Here is a 17,167-nt window from a genome sequence, read left to right on the forward strand (position 1 = left end):
GGTTTATTCTCTTGCCTTCTATCTCTCTTTAAGCGGCTGGCCAAGGCTGTGAGTCGTTGCTTGGCAGTTTCCAAGGCCTCAGGTATGGACAGCTTCCTGTACTTCTTAGGCACCTTCCTCATCGCGCCTTTCTGCAACTCCAATAGTTGGCTAACCTCCCTCCGTGCTACCTTGATCTTAGCCTCTAGCCTCCTTCTCCATGGAGGGTACTGCCCCTTGTCGCTGTTCAACTTGTAGCCAAGCATCTCACTGATCACTGCTGCCGTATTGTAAATCAGCTTGTTAGTCTCGGTAATCGTGGTTGTAGGTATCGTCCGTAGTGCTGCATTAACATCATCTAGCAGACCTTCTGAGGGTACTTCACGTAATCTTGGTAACCGGCTACGGGGGGTCCAGGTTTCAAGCTTGGCCATGATCCTATTTTTCAGGTCAGTTCCTCTCACACTCAACGATCCTTCTCCTATCGCACTTGGAGCTTGATACCCAATCTCGGGTGGGGGTGATGATATCTCCCTCCTGACCTGGCGTCCTGGCTCCCCCTTGCCGTAGCATTTATGTTGTACCTCGTCAATCTCTAGCTGTGAGAGCAGTCCCTTCTTTCGAATGTTGGAACACTGAGCTACTAGTTGTTTATTCATGTAACCCCTTCCGCCAGGGTTACTTGCGTAGTAGCACTCCAACAACGCCCTGTTTTGGTCTCTTGCCCACTGATGCCTTCTTGTTCCAGTAGCCCACTTCTCGTCAGGGTGCCCTGGTTCCTCAACACCTGGCACGGACCTTGTTGATCCGGGCGACTCCCTTCACCCTGGCCAAAAAGGCTAAAATGACCAAAGAAAAAGTGGGAAACAGCTAAACATGAGAGGTTTTTAGACAGAATTGGTGTTTTTTCCATTGTTTAAGCACTGCTTCCAGCCAAGAGTGATACCATAAATCCCCTATAGCTGCAGAAAAGGCTAACATTGTTGTCTTTTTACAAAAAACAGCTAAACAAGAGAGGTTTCTGGACAAAGTGTGTGTTCTTCATTTTTTAGCCACCGGTCCGAGCACCGTTTAAGCACCATCTCATTGACATAATGCTTTCCCTGACCCTTACCCTAAATCTAACCATAACCTCATTGTAACCCTGACACTAAAACCACATTTTGAGTCTCAAAAATGCCTTCAAACTCGTGGGGACTGTTTGTCCCCACAAGTATAGTAAACTACCAATTTTTGGTCCCTATGAAGATGTTAATACCCGTCCCCACACGCACACACACGCACACGCACTTGCACACGCACACACACGCACTTGCACACGCACACACACGCACACACACACACGCACTTGCACACGCACACACACGCACACACACACGCACACGCACGCACGCGCACACACACACGCGCGCACACACGCACACACACGCACACGCACACACACGCACACGCACTTGCATACACACGCACACGCACTTGCATACGCACGCACACGCACTTGCACACACACACACACGCACTTGCACACGCACACACACACACGCACACGCACTTGCACACACACACACGCACACACACACACGCACTTGCACACGCACACGCACACACACACGCGCACACACACTTGCACACGCACACACGCACTTGCACACGCACGCACACACACGCACACACACACGCACACACGCACTTGCACACACACGCACACACACACACACGCACTTGCACACACACACACACGCACTTGCACACACACGCACACACACACACACGCACACACGCACGCACACGCACTTGCACACGCACACACACACACGCACTTGCACACGCGCACACACACGCACACACACGCGCACACACGCGCACGCACACACACGCGCACACACCCACACACACGCGCGCGCACACACACACACGCACACACACGCGCACGCACGCACGCACACGCGCGCACACACGCACACACACACGCACGCACACGCACGCACACACGCGCACACACGCACACACACACACACACACACACACCTCCTCTCTTCTGTCCTTTGCTGCTCTGTCTTCAGTCTTTGTTCTTGCCTCTTATTCATGGATCTTTATAATAACTGATGATGCATTCCATTAGTGTTAATGCAATCACGCACACGCAGCAAATATTGAGTGCTTTTAGAGTTCTGGGGTTTTTTGCTTTTCTTTCATATACAGGAATATGTTCTTCTAATTGAATGCTTCTTTCTGAAACACTGAAAACAAAGTCATTAGTCACAAATATATCCAGTCGGTGACACTACAAGTATTTTATCATACATTATATGGAAAAAAGTATTGGGCCGCACACCTTAATCTTTGACTTCAGGTGTTTTCATGCCCATAAATGTATTCTACTGCAAGTACTGCGAGTTGTAAACATTCAGTTTGCCACTTAACAGCTCCTGTCAATGTCTTTCTCTCTTCTCATATGTTGATTGACACAAATACTGGTCTCCCTGGTGCACGTCATTGTTCTTGTCAGGCTGTCAAACAGAATGCCACCAAAAAAAGCCACAGACTTAGAAAAGGAAGTAAAAGAAATGAAAAAGTCATTGTTCTCCATTTAAATCTGAATCTAAATTGGATCTAAACTGTAGATATCACCAAACAACAGAAACCACTACTAGACAAAAATGGGGCAGATCACAGAGCTACAGAAACCTAAAAGATGGCCCTTTGTAGTGGCAAGTGGCAGATCTGGACCAGTACTCCTGCATTAATGACGTTATTATAAGCAGCCTGGAGAACAGACCCAGGTCGTGTGCTAGCAATGTAGCTGCAGAGGAGGGCAGGGATCTTAGTGAAGCTAATATAGATTCACTGGAACAACAAAATATTATAACTTTGATATTTTCATAGAAAGCAAATAGCCAGTGAAGACACTGAACCCTCTGCCTCGAAGAAATAAAGGTGACGAAACCCCTTTTAACAATGAATGTTCTTAAAACTAAACTGGAATAAAACTAAAATGAACCAGTCTGTATATCAGTAAACACCTGGCCAAGAAAAATCCAGAAATAGCAAGACAAGCACATATATTGAGAAGGTAAACAAAGTTCACACTGCAAAAACACTCAATAAGGATCACCACGGTCAAGAGTTAGATCAGCAAAGGAATAACTGAATTTGACAAATTTAATCAATGACAGTAAATTCAGAAACATTTATTGAAATAAAGACTAAAACTCCTCACCAGCTGCACAAATTGTAAGTTCATGACTAGGGATAGGTATTGATAAGATTTTAACGATTCCGATTCCATTTTCGATTCTGTTTAACGATTCGATTCCTTATCGATTCTCTTATTGATTCTTTTTTTTTTTAAAAGGAGAACACTAAGGTCGATTAGCTTAGAACTGTGTTTTATATCTTCTCTTTGAACAAGATAGAAATTTAGGAGTAACATGGCCTTACAAACCCAACAGTGAGATCTTAAGAGAGCCACAGCCTACGGCTCTTCAATGGGGTGTCACAGGGTCCCCAGGAAAAAAAATGTATATGTAAAATAATAAAATAAATATTCTCCTGTAGCAATAACAAAGTTTAACATAAATTATTCTGTAGCAATTACACAAGAATATCCAGTAATGTCCCTGCCTACAATTAAACACATTCACTTACCAAAGTGAAATCGGGGCATGTGCTGTGGCAAATGGGTGCAAGCCTTTGACCACAAACTTAGACACTGCTCGGTGACATTCGTCTATCCTGGCCTGAAAGGAGACGCTACCGGTAGACTGCAGCGAGAACTGCCAGCATCTGAGCCAGACTCTGTCTGTCTCATCATGGTTATCTAAATGCAACGCACAGTAATAGCAGGTTTTGTAATAAGGTAAATCGCGCTAACATAATATGCAATGCTAATTCATTCATTCATTCATTCATTCATTTATTTATTCATTTTCAGGCACAACAAATACCTATATTGAACATAAAATACACAAAACAAAAAACAAAAATTGCCTGAAAAAGGAGTGGGACGAAGAAAACTTATTAAATCCCACCCCTATACTCACTCATCAACAAAAAAAAACAATAAACTTCCCGCAGCTACGCCCATCATTGCATACAGACCCATCAACAGCCCCGGGCAGATACAAGCATCTAAGCGGCAGCTCGCAACCAACAATTAGAGCCTTCATAACTGAATACAGAATATATAAATTATAAATTGCATTACCACAGGTAACAGGCAGTAATAACTACAAGTAACACACACACATACATATACATACATATATATCTACACACACAAGTACATATATGTACATACATACGCACACTTTATTTTATTTTTTATTTTTTGGAATCCATACCAGCAATGGTAAGAGGACAGACATTACAGAGCACACTAAAACCCATCATTGAGTATACTGTGACCAGACCAACTGTTTGTAGAGAAATTTAAATCTATGAATATTTTTGCATTGTTTCAATTGTAAACTCAGACTGTTCCAGATTTTCACACCACATACAGACACACAAAAGCCTTTACGGGTTGTTCGAGTTCTGGGTAATTTGAATTCTCCAAAGCCTCTCACATTATAAACCTTTTCTCGAATTTCAAATCTAGTTTGTAAATTTGCCGGTAAAAGTTTAGTAAAAGCTTTATACAAAATTATGGATGTATTGTAATTAACCAGATCCTGGAATTTAAGTAACTTTGCCTGAAGAAAGAGTTTGTGAGTATGATCTAGATAACCAGCCTTGTGAATAATACGCAGTGCTCGTTTCTGTACTGTGACTCATGGATTAGTTGTATTTTTATATGTGTTTCCCCACACTTCCACACAATATGTAAGATATGGAAGAACCAGGGTACAGTACAGAGTACGAAGTGCATCTTTATCAAGGAATTGTTTCACTTTGTTCAAAACTGCGAGGCTTCTGGAAATTTTGGTTTTTATGTGTCTGACGTGGGGTTTCCATGAAATTTTGTTATCAATTATAACTCCCAAAAATTTGTTTTCACTCACATTATCAATTGGTACACCTTCAATGATAATTGGTAATTCTATATTATATTTTAAATTACCAAAAAACATTGCTTTAGTTTTATTTATATTTAATGATAATTTATTTATGTCCATCCATTTTTTTATTAATTTTAGCTCCCTGTTTACAGTCATTACAAGATCAGTATAATCATCGCTACTGAAAAATATGTTGGTGTCATCTGCGAACAGTATGAGTTTAAGTACTTGAGAAACATCAAAAATATCATTTATGTATACATTGAAAAGTTTTGGTCCCAACACTGACCCTTGGGGAACACCACATGTAATACCAAGTTTCTCTGAATGGTAATGCCCTATGCTAACATATTGTTCCCGACCTGTTAGGTAACTTTTTAACCAGTTACCAGCTTTCCCTCGAATACCATATCTTTCCAATTTATCCAGTAAAATTGAGTGATTGATTGTGTCGAAGGCCTTTTTGAGATCAACAAAAGTACCAACTGCATATTTATTTTTATCCAGTGTATCAGTAATTTCTTCTACTGCCTCAATTATCGCCATTGAAGTGGTTCTTTGCGTTCTGAAACCATACTGACCAACATTTATTATTTGATGTTTTTCAAGGAATTTTTCTAATCTTGAATTAAAAAGTTTTTCTAGAATTTTTGAGAATTGAGGCAGTAGAGAAATAGGCCTATAATTGGTAAAACTGTGTTTGTCATTACTTTTATATAGTGGTATTACTTTCGCAATTTTCATTTTTTTTGGAAAACAACTGGACTGAAATGATAAATTACAGATATATGTTAAGGGACTAGCAATATTCAGAATAACCTGTTTAACTACAGACATATTTATGTCATGATAATCCATTGAAGACTTACTTTTACATTTTAATGTGATATTTATTACTTCTTGCTCATTTGTAGCTGAGAGGAACAGTGAAAAGGGATTTGATTTTATATTACTGATATTTTCATTTTTATGACACGGGATGTCCGCTGCTAGTTCAGGGCCAACATTTATGAAGAATTTATTGAACCCATCGACAATATTACTCATGTTGTGATTTTCACCATTTGCATCAGTAAAATATTCAGGATATGATGTTCCAGAAGATCCTTGTTTAATTAAGTTGTTTAACACATCCCAAGTTCCTTTTATATTGTTTTTATTTTCATATAATCTTCTTCTATAATAAAGTTGTTTGCTCGTTCTTATAATATCAGTCAATTTATTTCTATATGCTTTATATCTTTGTTCCACTTCTTTTGTTTTTACTTTGATAAACTGTTTATACAGATTGTTTTTCTTTTTGCAAGCATTAATAATTCCTTTTGTGAGCCAAGGACTTTTTATCTTTTTTTTCTTTGTCATGTGTTCGTTTACAGGACAATGTTTATTGTACCACATAGTAAAAATATCTAGGAAATTATCATAAGCCTTGTCCACATCTGACTCTTCATACACCGAACTCCAATCTTGTTGTGCTAAATCGAAATTGAAGGCATGAATTGCTTCTTCATTTATTGTTCGCTTTGCTATCATGATCTTGGTATCTATTTTTTTTAAATCACAGTCACACAAAGTAAAAACTGGTAAGTGGTCAGTTATATCACAGACAAGCAGACCACTATTAATTTGGAAATCCATGACATTAGTAAAAATGTTGTCAATAATAGTGGCGCTATGTGAAGTTATTCTGCTTGGCTTTGTTATTGTTGGATATAGTGATAAGCTGTACATTGTGTCAGTAAAGTCATCAATGGCTTTTAACCTTGTTGGGTTTAGCAAATCAATATTAAAGTCACCACAGATAAATAGTAATTTTTGGTTCACCGAAGCAAACGTTTTTTCTATCCATTCATTAAAAGTGTCAATACTTGAACTGGGTGTCCGATATATGCAACTTATTATAACATTTCTCTTTTTTTCATTCATAATCTCAATAGTCAAACATTCCAAAATTCCATCAATAGCCATAGACATAGTTGTTACAACATTATATTTTATAGAGTTATGAACATATATAGCAACCCCGCCGCCCGCCTTATTTAATCTATTCATGTATTTTAAATCATATCCATTCAAACAAAAATCTATTCCTTTATCGACATTGAACCAAGTTTCAGTGATGGCTATAACACTAAAGGGGCGAGAAAATTGTTGCAAATAGTCCTTAATGAAATCAAAATTAGAGTACATACTTCTGCTGTTAAAGTGAATTAATGAGAGCTTCCCGTCTAGGTTAATTTCTTTTTCATATTGTTCCTGAGTGAAATAATTACAATTTTTAACAAAAGAAGAGAGAAAGTTACTTTCAGAATCTATTTCTGGATCTATTATATTATGCTCCTTATATTCACAATCTAGATCAATTACTTTCTGTTGAAGAACTAATTTCAACGTGTCCATGTCATTTCCTGGTGTAATTGATACATTGGTGTCAGTTATACTTGTCCAGATCCTCCATGTTCCTCACTATCAGTACTTTTGCCTCTTCTGGTGTCCCGTTTAGCTTAATGAAAATCTTACAGTTTGTTACCCATGTATGTTGTATTTTACCGTTCTTCTTCAGTTGCCTTGCCTTCCTCGCGATGTCTGCGTTTTTTCGTGTCAGATGCTCATTAATGAAAACGTCCGTGCCTTTCAGTTTGCGTCCTTGTTTCAGCAGTGCGACCTTGTTCTTCCGATTGACAAATCTCATAATGACGGCCGGCGGTCTGTCACTCCTCCTGGGCAGTGAGTGACATGCTTCTATGTGCTCCAGGTCCATCTCTATCCCCTTGCTTTGGAGGAAGGACGCCACCTGTTGCTCTACCGAGCGGGTCTCCTCGTCGCTGGGCTCCCCGACGTTCCCGGCCACCGCGCGCGCGTACGAGCGCGGCTTGATTTTAATACCGCTGATGACCACGTCGTTCGTACGGGTGTACTGCTCCAGCTCATCCACCCGCCGCTCGAGATCCATGATCCGTCTGTCCTTCTCGGCATTTTGGAGGCGTAGCTGTTTTACCTCCTCCAGAAGCCCCAGAAGCAGCTCCTGCTGTGCCCTGACTGCGGCCACGTCTCCGCACAGCGCTCCGAGGGAGGTTTTAATGTCCTCAACCTCCTCTGGTGTTGGGCCTTTCTTGGGTGGCATACTGAAGCGAGAGCACGAGGCGGCCACCACGAGGGACCCGGAAGCGGAATTTCTGATGATGGCGCCTGGCTAGGCCTGCTGGCTGATGGTGGAGCCTGGCTGTGGCCTGCTGGCTGATGGTGGAGCCTGGCTGTGGCCTGCTGGCTGATGGTGGAGCCTGGCTGGGTCTGCTGGATGTGGCCTGCTGGCTGATGGTGGAGCCTGGCTGTGGCCTACCTGCAGTATTAACGGGAGAGGACGTGGAAACGCTACCGCTGCTGCTGGGTTGAGCTTCGCTAGTCCGGAGCGGATCAAAAACACGACATTCGTTGAACGCAATCGCGTGTTTTTTGAGCAAATGCTTTTGCATGTTCATAGTGTTTCCTCCCTTTGATGAAATCTCTACTTTGCAAGTATTGCACGTTGCCCTGTTGTCATCCTTTCTCATAAAGTGTAACCAAACTTTTGAGCGTTTGTGCCGCTCAGGCGCCGTGTTTCCTACTGGGTAAAAGACGCTACTCAACGTGATGACGTCATTCGGGGCGACTGGAATCGATAAGGGAATCGTTTTTAAAAGTGGCAAACGATTCCAAGGAATTGAAACAGTGGGAACCGGTTCTCAACAAGAACCGGTTTTCGATACCCATCCCTATTCATGACTGCTGGCCAAAATAGTCTTAATAGAAGGTACCTTTACCCATCAGGACACAGCTAACAGGCCTCCTGCTGAGGTTGTCTTGTCTTTCCTGTCCCTCCTCATTACTCATTGTGGGTTCCCACATTTGGCCCACACACCTGTCAGCAATCAACTCACCTGTGACTCATGACTTAGTCAGGCATCCACTACTTAAGGTGGTGGCTAATAGAGGTGGGAATCACCATACACCCCACGATACGACATTATGACAATACTTCACTCACGATACGATATTATTGCAATTTTTTTTAATTATTTGCGATATTCTGAGTATTATATTTTGCGATTTATCACATTTTTTCTACTGCAGATTCTGTCCATAAAGGTAAACTTTATCAATATTAATTTTATCTAATAACAAAGTCTCACACTCAGTCGTTCTCTCATTTCAGTCAGTTTTATTGCTGACAAACTGAACGGTTTGTATTACAGTCTAGTCCAACTAAACTAAATGCAACCATCTGGTACAATTATAGCAATTTGTAAAAACTATGCGGCCCCTTCATTAACTGAAGAATGTGAAAGTAAATTAAAACAAAATATAATTTTACATTAAATAAAAAGTTTTAAATTTAAATAAAATAAAACATTTTGTCTTAAATTAAAATAAGTAAACTGTCCTGTTTGTTGCTGCCCTAAAAAAAAGTTAAACAGACGTCGGTCTTGAGCTTGTGAGTCGGGAGCTGTAACATTTTCTGTTTTTGCTCCAGAGCGTGGTTTGCCACCAAGTTTCTATTGAAAAACACAGTTATGCGCCGCACTCTCCCCAAGACCCTGGATACTGCAGGCGGTTTAAGGCTTGTTGTGATGCCAGATTGAGCTTATGGGCGAAACACTTCACATGCAGGTATCCCGCTAGCTGAGTGGCAATTGTCATATTAGAAGTATTGTCGGTGACAACTAGGGATGGGTATTGATAAGATTTTCACGATTCCGATTCCATTTTCGATTCTGTTTAACGATTTGATTCTCGTATCGATTCTTTTTAAAAAAGGAGAACACTAAGGTCGATTAGCTTAGAACTTTGTTTTATATCTTCTCTTTGAACAAGATAGAAACTTAGGAGTAACATGGCCTTACAAACCCAACAGTGAGATCTTAAGAGATCCAGCCTACGGCTCTTCAATGGGGTGTCACAGGGTCCCCAGGAAAAAAAATTTATATGTAAAATAATAAAATAAATATTCTTCTCTAGCAATAACAAAGTATAACATAAATTGTTCTGTAGCAATTACACAGGTCCATGCGTCGCAAGTTAATGCACCCCTTTCTGCTGTGCTCAAACTTTCCTCAACTTTACGCTTCACGTCTATGTAGAGATTGGGTACGGCTGTGTCCGCGAGAAAACGTCGTGATGGTGTCACATACCTGTGTATTGTATTTTTATCTGTATTTACTGTACAGCACTTTGGTCAGCCTTGGTTGTTTTTAAATGTGCTCTATAAATAAACTTGACTTGACTTGACTTGACATACCTGGGTTCCAGCGTCTTGAGCATATAAGAAAAGCCCTCGTTTTCCACAATGTTGTAAGGATGCAGGTCTTTGCAGATGAAGTACGTGATAGATTATGTCATTTTCTTAGCTCGCTCTGAATTGGCAGATAGCTTTGTTAAGCTAAGAGTGTCCAGTGTTGGTCGATTTTTCAGTTGAGCTGATTTAGAGCTAGCTTTGCCGTCCGTGGTTAATGCTATTTTTGGATGGTGTAATGTAAGATGGGCCCTCATGTTCGTAGTATTCCCAGACTACTTTATTTTCATATGAAACTCCTTGCAAATCCAGTATGTCATATCCATCTCATTTGTCCCATCCTTGTTAAAAATGTTCAAAATACGACCAGACGTTCGATTTAAACGCAGATGGCAGTTTCCTGATTTCTTGCTCTGCCTCCATCTTTGTTTGATCAATTTTCCCATGTGCTGACCTAACCTCTGCTGACCTCACTAGAGAAAAAGCTCAACCGCACCGGCTGGTGGACTGGAAGTTTTTGTAATAAAATATCGATGTCTGCTGTCCCTGTATCGATACATTATTAGCAAACAAAATATCGCGATACTACGCAGTGTCGCTTTCCCCCCCCCCACCCCTAGTTTTTAGTTCATGTCTTGTGTAATTTGGTGTACCCCAGCCTTTCCTCCCTGTTTCCCCTTACTTAAGATTAGCTTCTTGACAGCTGAGGCATCAGTGTGTACATTACATGGATCAACTGAAGGGTCAAATGCATCTCTCAGGTCCTGTGTCAGGTGCATTTTTGGACTTTCTTTCAGACATAGTTCATATACTTCTAAATATCTGTAGTCCAAGTATGTACAGGGAGTGCAGAATCATTAGGCAAATGAGTATTTTGTCCACATCATCCTCTTCATGCATGTTGTCTTACTCCAAGCTGTATAGGCTCGAAAGCCTACTACCAATTAAGCATATTAGGTGATGTGCATCTCTGTAATGAGAAGGGGTGTGGTCTAATGACATCAACACCCTATATCAGGTGTGCATAATTATTAGGCAACGTCCTTTCCTTTGGCAAAATGGGTCAAAAGAAGGACTTGACAGGCTCAGAAAAGTCAAAAATAGTGAGATATCTTGCAGAGGGATGCAGCAGTCTCAAAATTGCAAAGCTTCTGAAGCGTGATCATAGAACAATCAAGCGTTTCATTCAAAATAGTCAACAGGGTCGCAAGAAGCGTGTGGAAAAACCAAGGCACAAAATAACTGCCCATGAACTGAGAAAAGTCAAGCGTGCAGCTGCCAAGATGCCACTTGCCACCAGTTTGGCCATATTTCAGAGCTGCAACATCACTGGAGTGCCCAAAAGCACAAGGTGTGCAATACTCAGAGACATGGCCAAGGTAAGAAAGGCTGAAAGACGACCACCACTGAACAAGACTCACAAGCTGAAACGTCAAGACTGGGCCAAGAAATATCTCAAGACTGGTTTTTCTAAGGTTTTATGGACTGATGAAATGAGAGTGAGTCTTGATGGGCCAGATGGATGGGCCCGTGGCTGGATTGGTAAAGGGCAGAGAGCTCCAGTCCCACTCAGACGCCAGCAAGGTGGAGGTGGAGTACTGGTTTGGGCTGGTATCATCAAAGATGAGCTTGTGGGGCCTTTTCGGGTTGAGGATGGAGTCAAGCTCAACTCCCAGTCCTACTGCCAGTTTCTGGAAGACACCTTCTTCAAGCAGTGGTACAGGAAGAAGTCTGCATCCTTCAAGAAAAACATGATTTTCATGTAGGACAATGCTCCATCACACGCGTCCAAGTACTCCACAGCGTGGCTGGCAAGAAAGGGTATAAAAGAAGAAAAACTAATGACATGGCCTCCTTGTTCACCTGATCTGAACCCCATTGAGAACCTGTGGTCCATCATCAAATGTGAGATTTACAAGGAGGGAAAACAGTACACCTCTCTGAACAGTGTCTGGGAGGCTGTGGTTGCTGCTGCACGCAATGTTGATGGTGAACAGATCAAAACACTGACAGAATCCATGGATGGCAGGCTTTTGAGTGTCCTTGCAAAGAAAGGTGGCTATATTGGTCGCTGATTTGTTTTTGTTTTGTTTTTGAATGTCAGAAATGTATATTTGTGAATGTGGAGATGTTATATTGGTTTCACTGGTAAAACCAAATAATTGAAATGGGTATATATTTGTTTTTTGTTAAGTTGCCTAATAATTATGCACAGTAATAGTCACCTGCACACACAGATATCCCCCTAAAATAGCTAAAACTAAAAACAAACTAAAAACTACTTCCAAAAACATTCAGCTTTGATATTAATGAGTTTTTTGGGTTCATTGAGAACATGGTTGTTGTTCAATAATAAAATTATTCCTCAAAAATACAACTTGCCTAATAATTCTGCACTCCCTGTAGTTTCCTCAGACTTTTAAAAGACACACTGCACTCCATGCAGAGGTATGGCAAGTTTTTGGCTAAAAGCTCTTGGGTATCAGCTTGTTAGTGAACACCTTCATATTTGGCTTTTTTGTAGATTCAGCTCATGAAATGGGAACCAATCATGTATTTTTGTGACAGGTGCCTAAAGATATAATTGATTCTCATTTATGTACAAACTATGTTTCATCTCTTGAATTAGGTGCCTTTTTTATAAGTACATATTGGTTCAGTAAATTTTATTTACTTCATACAGTAGCAATTTGCTTGTGTACTCTGTACGAATGACACTTGGTTTTGCTAAATCGTGTCTGACATTCTTCCCTTATGTCTGTCTGTGGTACAAAATCAGCTGGTTAACTCTAATATACTGGAGAGAAAGAAAAATCGCCAGAACAGATTCCACCTCCCCCAAGATGAATTCCCTTTTCCTTTTGCTTGGCTTATTATTGCGCCACTCTCAATACAATATGTCCTTATTGAAGCTTTCAGATGCAAATGAGAGCCCTGTCACCTTCTCTGTGTCCCGCCTGACAGCTGTGAGGCCTGCTACCCAACCTCCTATAATTACTACTAATTGTTATTCCCCAAGCAGGCATCAGCATAGCACTTCAGAACACCCAGCACCCTGTTATTTGGACTGGGGTGCTGTGATGTGGTATTATGTTGTAGGTTTATGTCTCTACCTTGTTAACGATTGGTTTTGATTTTTTAAAAAGTAAATAAAGAAAAAAAACATGAGATGTGAAGTAACTTATTTAGTGAACAAAGGAGAGTTTAGAGCGATTCACAGAAAATGATTTAGCAAAGAATTCGATTAAATTAGACTACAGTAAGTCTACTCAGTATGGTACTTGCAGCTGTTCTGCATTTGCTAGTTATGTTTCAAGGGACCTACTTTACTAATTTCTTGCACTATTAGAATAGCTTTGTATGATTGATAACTAAAAAGAATCCCTGTTTATCTTAAACAACAGTCCCTCAGTTTGTCCTCTGTCTGAAACAAGTCATTTTAGCTTCCTGTCCTCTTCTTGTATGCCAGCTTTATTTTGATTGGGTGCCCCTCGTAAATGAAAGGTTTTGAACTATACGTGAGTGGAGCTTTATGCTAGATACAATCACATTTAGGATATCTGGTTTCATTGATATTATCAAGAAAAAAAGAGTAGAGAAAACTATCAGCTCACAGGGATCATTACATACTGACCTCAGGCGGCCTTAGGTGAGATTTTGGGCATGTTTAATACAGTCCCAATCAAAGGTTTAGGACCACACCTCCAAAAATCCCATAAACCCCCAAAAACAGAAATCAAAGTTCCAAACATGAACTCCGTAATGAGCAGCTCCACCGTTATTGTTGATCACTTCAAAAATTCATTGCGGCATGCTTGATGCAAGCGCTTCCATGAGGTGAGTGGGAACAAGTGGTGAAGACGGCCGCATGAAGGGCATCTATTGTCTGGAACTGTTGTCCATGTTTGTAAACTTCCCTTGCCATCCATCCCCAAAGGTTCTCAGTTGGATTTAGATCACAAGAACACGCAGGATGGTCCAAAAGAGTGATGTTCTTTTCCTGGAAGAAGTCCTTTGTCCTGCAGCGTTGTGTGCTGTAGCGTTGTCCTGTTGATAAACCCAGTCGTAACCAAACAGACGAGGGCTCTCAGTCATGAGGACGCTCTCTGCAACATCTGGACACAGCCAGTGGCCGTTTAACGTCCCTGCACTTCCTGAAGCTCCATTGTTCCACTGAAGGAAAAAGCACACCAGACCATTATGGCGTCCCCTCCACTGCGGAGCGTAGAAAACGTGTCAGGCGGGATCTGCTTGTCATGCTGGTAATGTTGGAAACCATCAGGACTATCCTCATCAGAGAATAAAACTTTCTTCCACCTTTCAGTGTCCCATGTTTGGTGCTCTCTTGCAAAGTCCAAATGGTCAGTTCTGTGGCGTTCAAGGAGACGAGGCCTTTGAAGACGTTTTTAGTTTTTGAAGCCCTTCAGTCTCAGATGTCATCTGATGGTTATGGGGGCTGCAGTCGGCACCGGTAACGGCCTTAATTTGGGTCTGTTCCATAACCCTCGGGATCATTTATGAATTTTCAAATGTCTCATTGCATCCCACCTCAGCAGCGATGGCGTGCTGTGAGAGACAATGCTTATGCAGTTCAACAACCCGGCCATGTTCAAAAGGGGAATGTTTTTTGCCTTTGCCATCAGAACATCATGACAGTGTGACTACCTGACAGAAAATGACAATGAATCCACATTTTTGCATTTTGCATTATGTGGTCCAAAACTTTTGATCAGCTGTAAAACAGCCTGTGTGTTTAAGTTTAAGTGGTGTGTTTAAGTGGTGTTTTCAATAAATTGCATGCTCAAAATTTTTTGTCTCACTCCCAGTTCTTCTTGTTGCATGTTGAAGTTCTACTTGGAACCTTGTTAAGATCCAACCATGCAAGATACGATTTTTTTTGCCATTTCTCCAAAAGTCTTAAACTTTTGATCGGGACTCTATCTGCCATTGTAGCAGCATATATACGACAGAAAGCACAATAGGACCACTTTTAGTGAAGTGCTTACTGTTAATAAAGGAAATGATGTATACTGAGCAGTTACTTGTAAGTGGTTTAAGCAAATCCAGGAGTGACATAATTGCTATTACTGTTGTAATTACTTGATGCTGACCGAAACAAATTCAGGTTGTATTTGACGCCATTTCAGTCAGTTTTTGGACTAGTGATTGATTCAGGAATAAAAAAATAGATAAATCATATTAGTGTTGTATGACAGCTTTCATACATTCCTTCTAGACAATGGGCCTCATATGTGGGAATATATCAGAAATGTTAATTTTCTTCTCACTGTAGCATTTCCTCATGGCGTTTATTTGCTTGCTGGTCTTTTTTGCATTTAATGGAATTGAGGAACTTTATGACAGTGCTGTATGAGATCGCTTTACTTTGGTATTTCTTCATTTATGTCTAAATTTAGATTTGACAAGTAAAGCACTGCTTGCCTTGCTTGTCCTGGCAGAACATCACTGGTTTCTGTTTTCTGCCGTCTCCCTGTGGTCTTCTTTTCTGTTCTTTCCCCACGTCCCACAAACCAGTCGCAGCGATGGCTGTCCCTCCCGGAGCCTGGCTCTGCCGCATGTTTCTTCCTGTTGAAAGGGAGATTTTTTTCCCCGCTATCACCAAGTGATTGCTCACAGGAGGCTGTCTGTTGCTGTGAATTAGCACTACGTTAATAAACTGAATTGAATAAAATTGTGTGTGTGCGTGTGTGTAGGTGGGAGATAATGTAGATGAATCAGATGCTGTTTGCTGCATTGCAGTTGTTTTCTCACATCATTTCCTGTGGGCATTAGACGGAGACAGAGAGTAGTTTATCTGTGTCAGAATGGTGTCTGTCTGTCTCTGTGCATGTCAAATCTATGTTTATCTGGACTGACAGCCCTGAAAATCTTGCTAACACACACGCACGCACGCACGCACGCACACACACACACACACGTGCACATATAATTAGTCTGGAGAAGAATATACACAGGGCTTTGGGCACCAATGTTTGTTATTCACACAGTGAAAAAACCATTGGATTTTTATGAATGGCTTTATTAAATAAAATAATAAAAAACATTAATATACAATATTAATTAAATACTCTCTGTTTAAAACATTTGCCTTTCAAGATATTAAAAATTAGACATTACAGCACATAAAAGTAAATAATATTTGTGTAGCAAATGAAAATAAGGTTTATAAGATTCAGTTTAAACACCTGCTCATATCTGTCTGTTTATATATGTCCATAGTCAGAACCTCACATACATCAGAAGTTTAACTGCTGAGCTTCTAACTTGCCAGAAATCCAAATGCACAGTTCTTCACTGTTAATGGTATTTTCCTTCAAAGTGCATTGAAAAGTAATTAGATTTAACTTCCAGTGCAGTTTAAAAAGGTAAAAGCTTTACAGTCAGCACTGTAGAGTTGTCAGATGTGTTTCTCTCATTATAATCTGGATAACAATATTTTTAGTATTAGTATTAGTAAAAGTTCATTGGTGCTCAAAGATTTCTCTGGATGTTTACTTAGATAGCGCTGACTTTGTAGATCGTACAGGTGTCGTACTCTCCCTAGCTGCTTTTGGTAACAGATGGTTCTACTGTGGTTTCTTCTCTTAAGTATTAAAATGTAGTTTGTTTTTTCCTTCAGCACCCTGTGGACACAGCGATCCTTGTCTTGGCATTCCTGCTGGTAGTATGAAATGAAGCATCGGTTACAATCAGAAACTAGTTTGGTGTATGGAAAGCTTACATGAAACAAAGAGAGTTTGAAAACTGTCCATCACGGCCACAGTGTATCACAGGCATACGTCAGCCATTAAAATCAAGGAACCACTACTGATGGATCTAATTCGATAAATCAAATTCTTCTCACAATAATATTTTTTCAAAGGAAAAAAAGCCATTTTATTTTTTTAAATTAAAAACT

The 17,167-nt window shown here is 40.6% G+C and overlaps 2 protein-coding genes across 6 annotated transcripts in view; one reads left to right on the forward strand and one right to left on the reverse strand.

Annotated features, from left to right (window-relative positions):
- The window catches only part of adck1 (aarF domain containing kinase 1), a 124,356-nt gene that overhangs the window by 68,108 nt on the left and 39,081 nt on the right, over window positions 1-17,167 (forward strand). The window lies entirely within an intron of this gene.
- LOC147306306 (uncharacterized) lies at window positions 5,488-8,309 on the reverse strand. The gene has a single exon (XM_086275274.1). The coding sequence runs from the start codon at window positions 8,101-8,103 to the stop codon at window positions 7,411-7,413; it is 693 nt and encodes a 230-aa protein (XP_086131400.1). The 5' UTR covers window positions 8,104-8,309; the 3' UTR covers window positions 5,488-7,410.

The sequence above is a fragment of the Aulonocara sp. 'chitande type north' Nkhata Bay genome, linkage group LG19 (assembly GCF_057382095.1).
Source record: "Aulonocara sp. 'chitande type north' Nkhata Bay isolate Kocher_YH1m ecotype deep benthic linkage group LG19, A_spYH_male_GT1.1, whole genome shotgun sequence".
Lineage (NCBI taxonomy): Eukaryota > Metazoa > Chordata > Actinopteri > Cichliformes > Cichlidae > Aulonocara > Aulonocara sp. 'chitande type north' Nkhata Bay.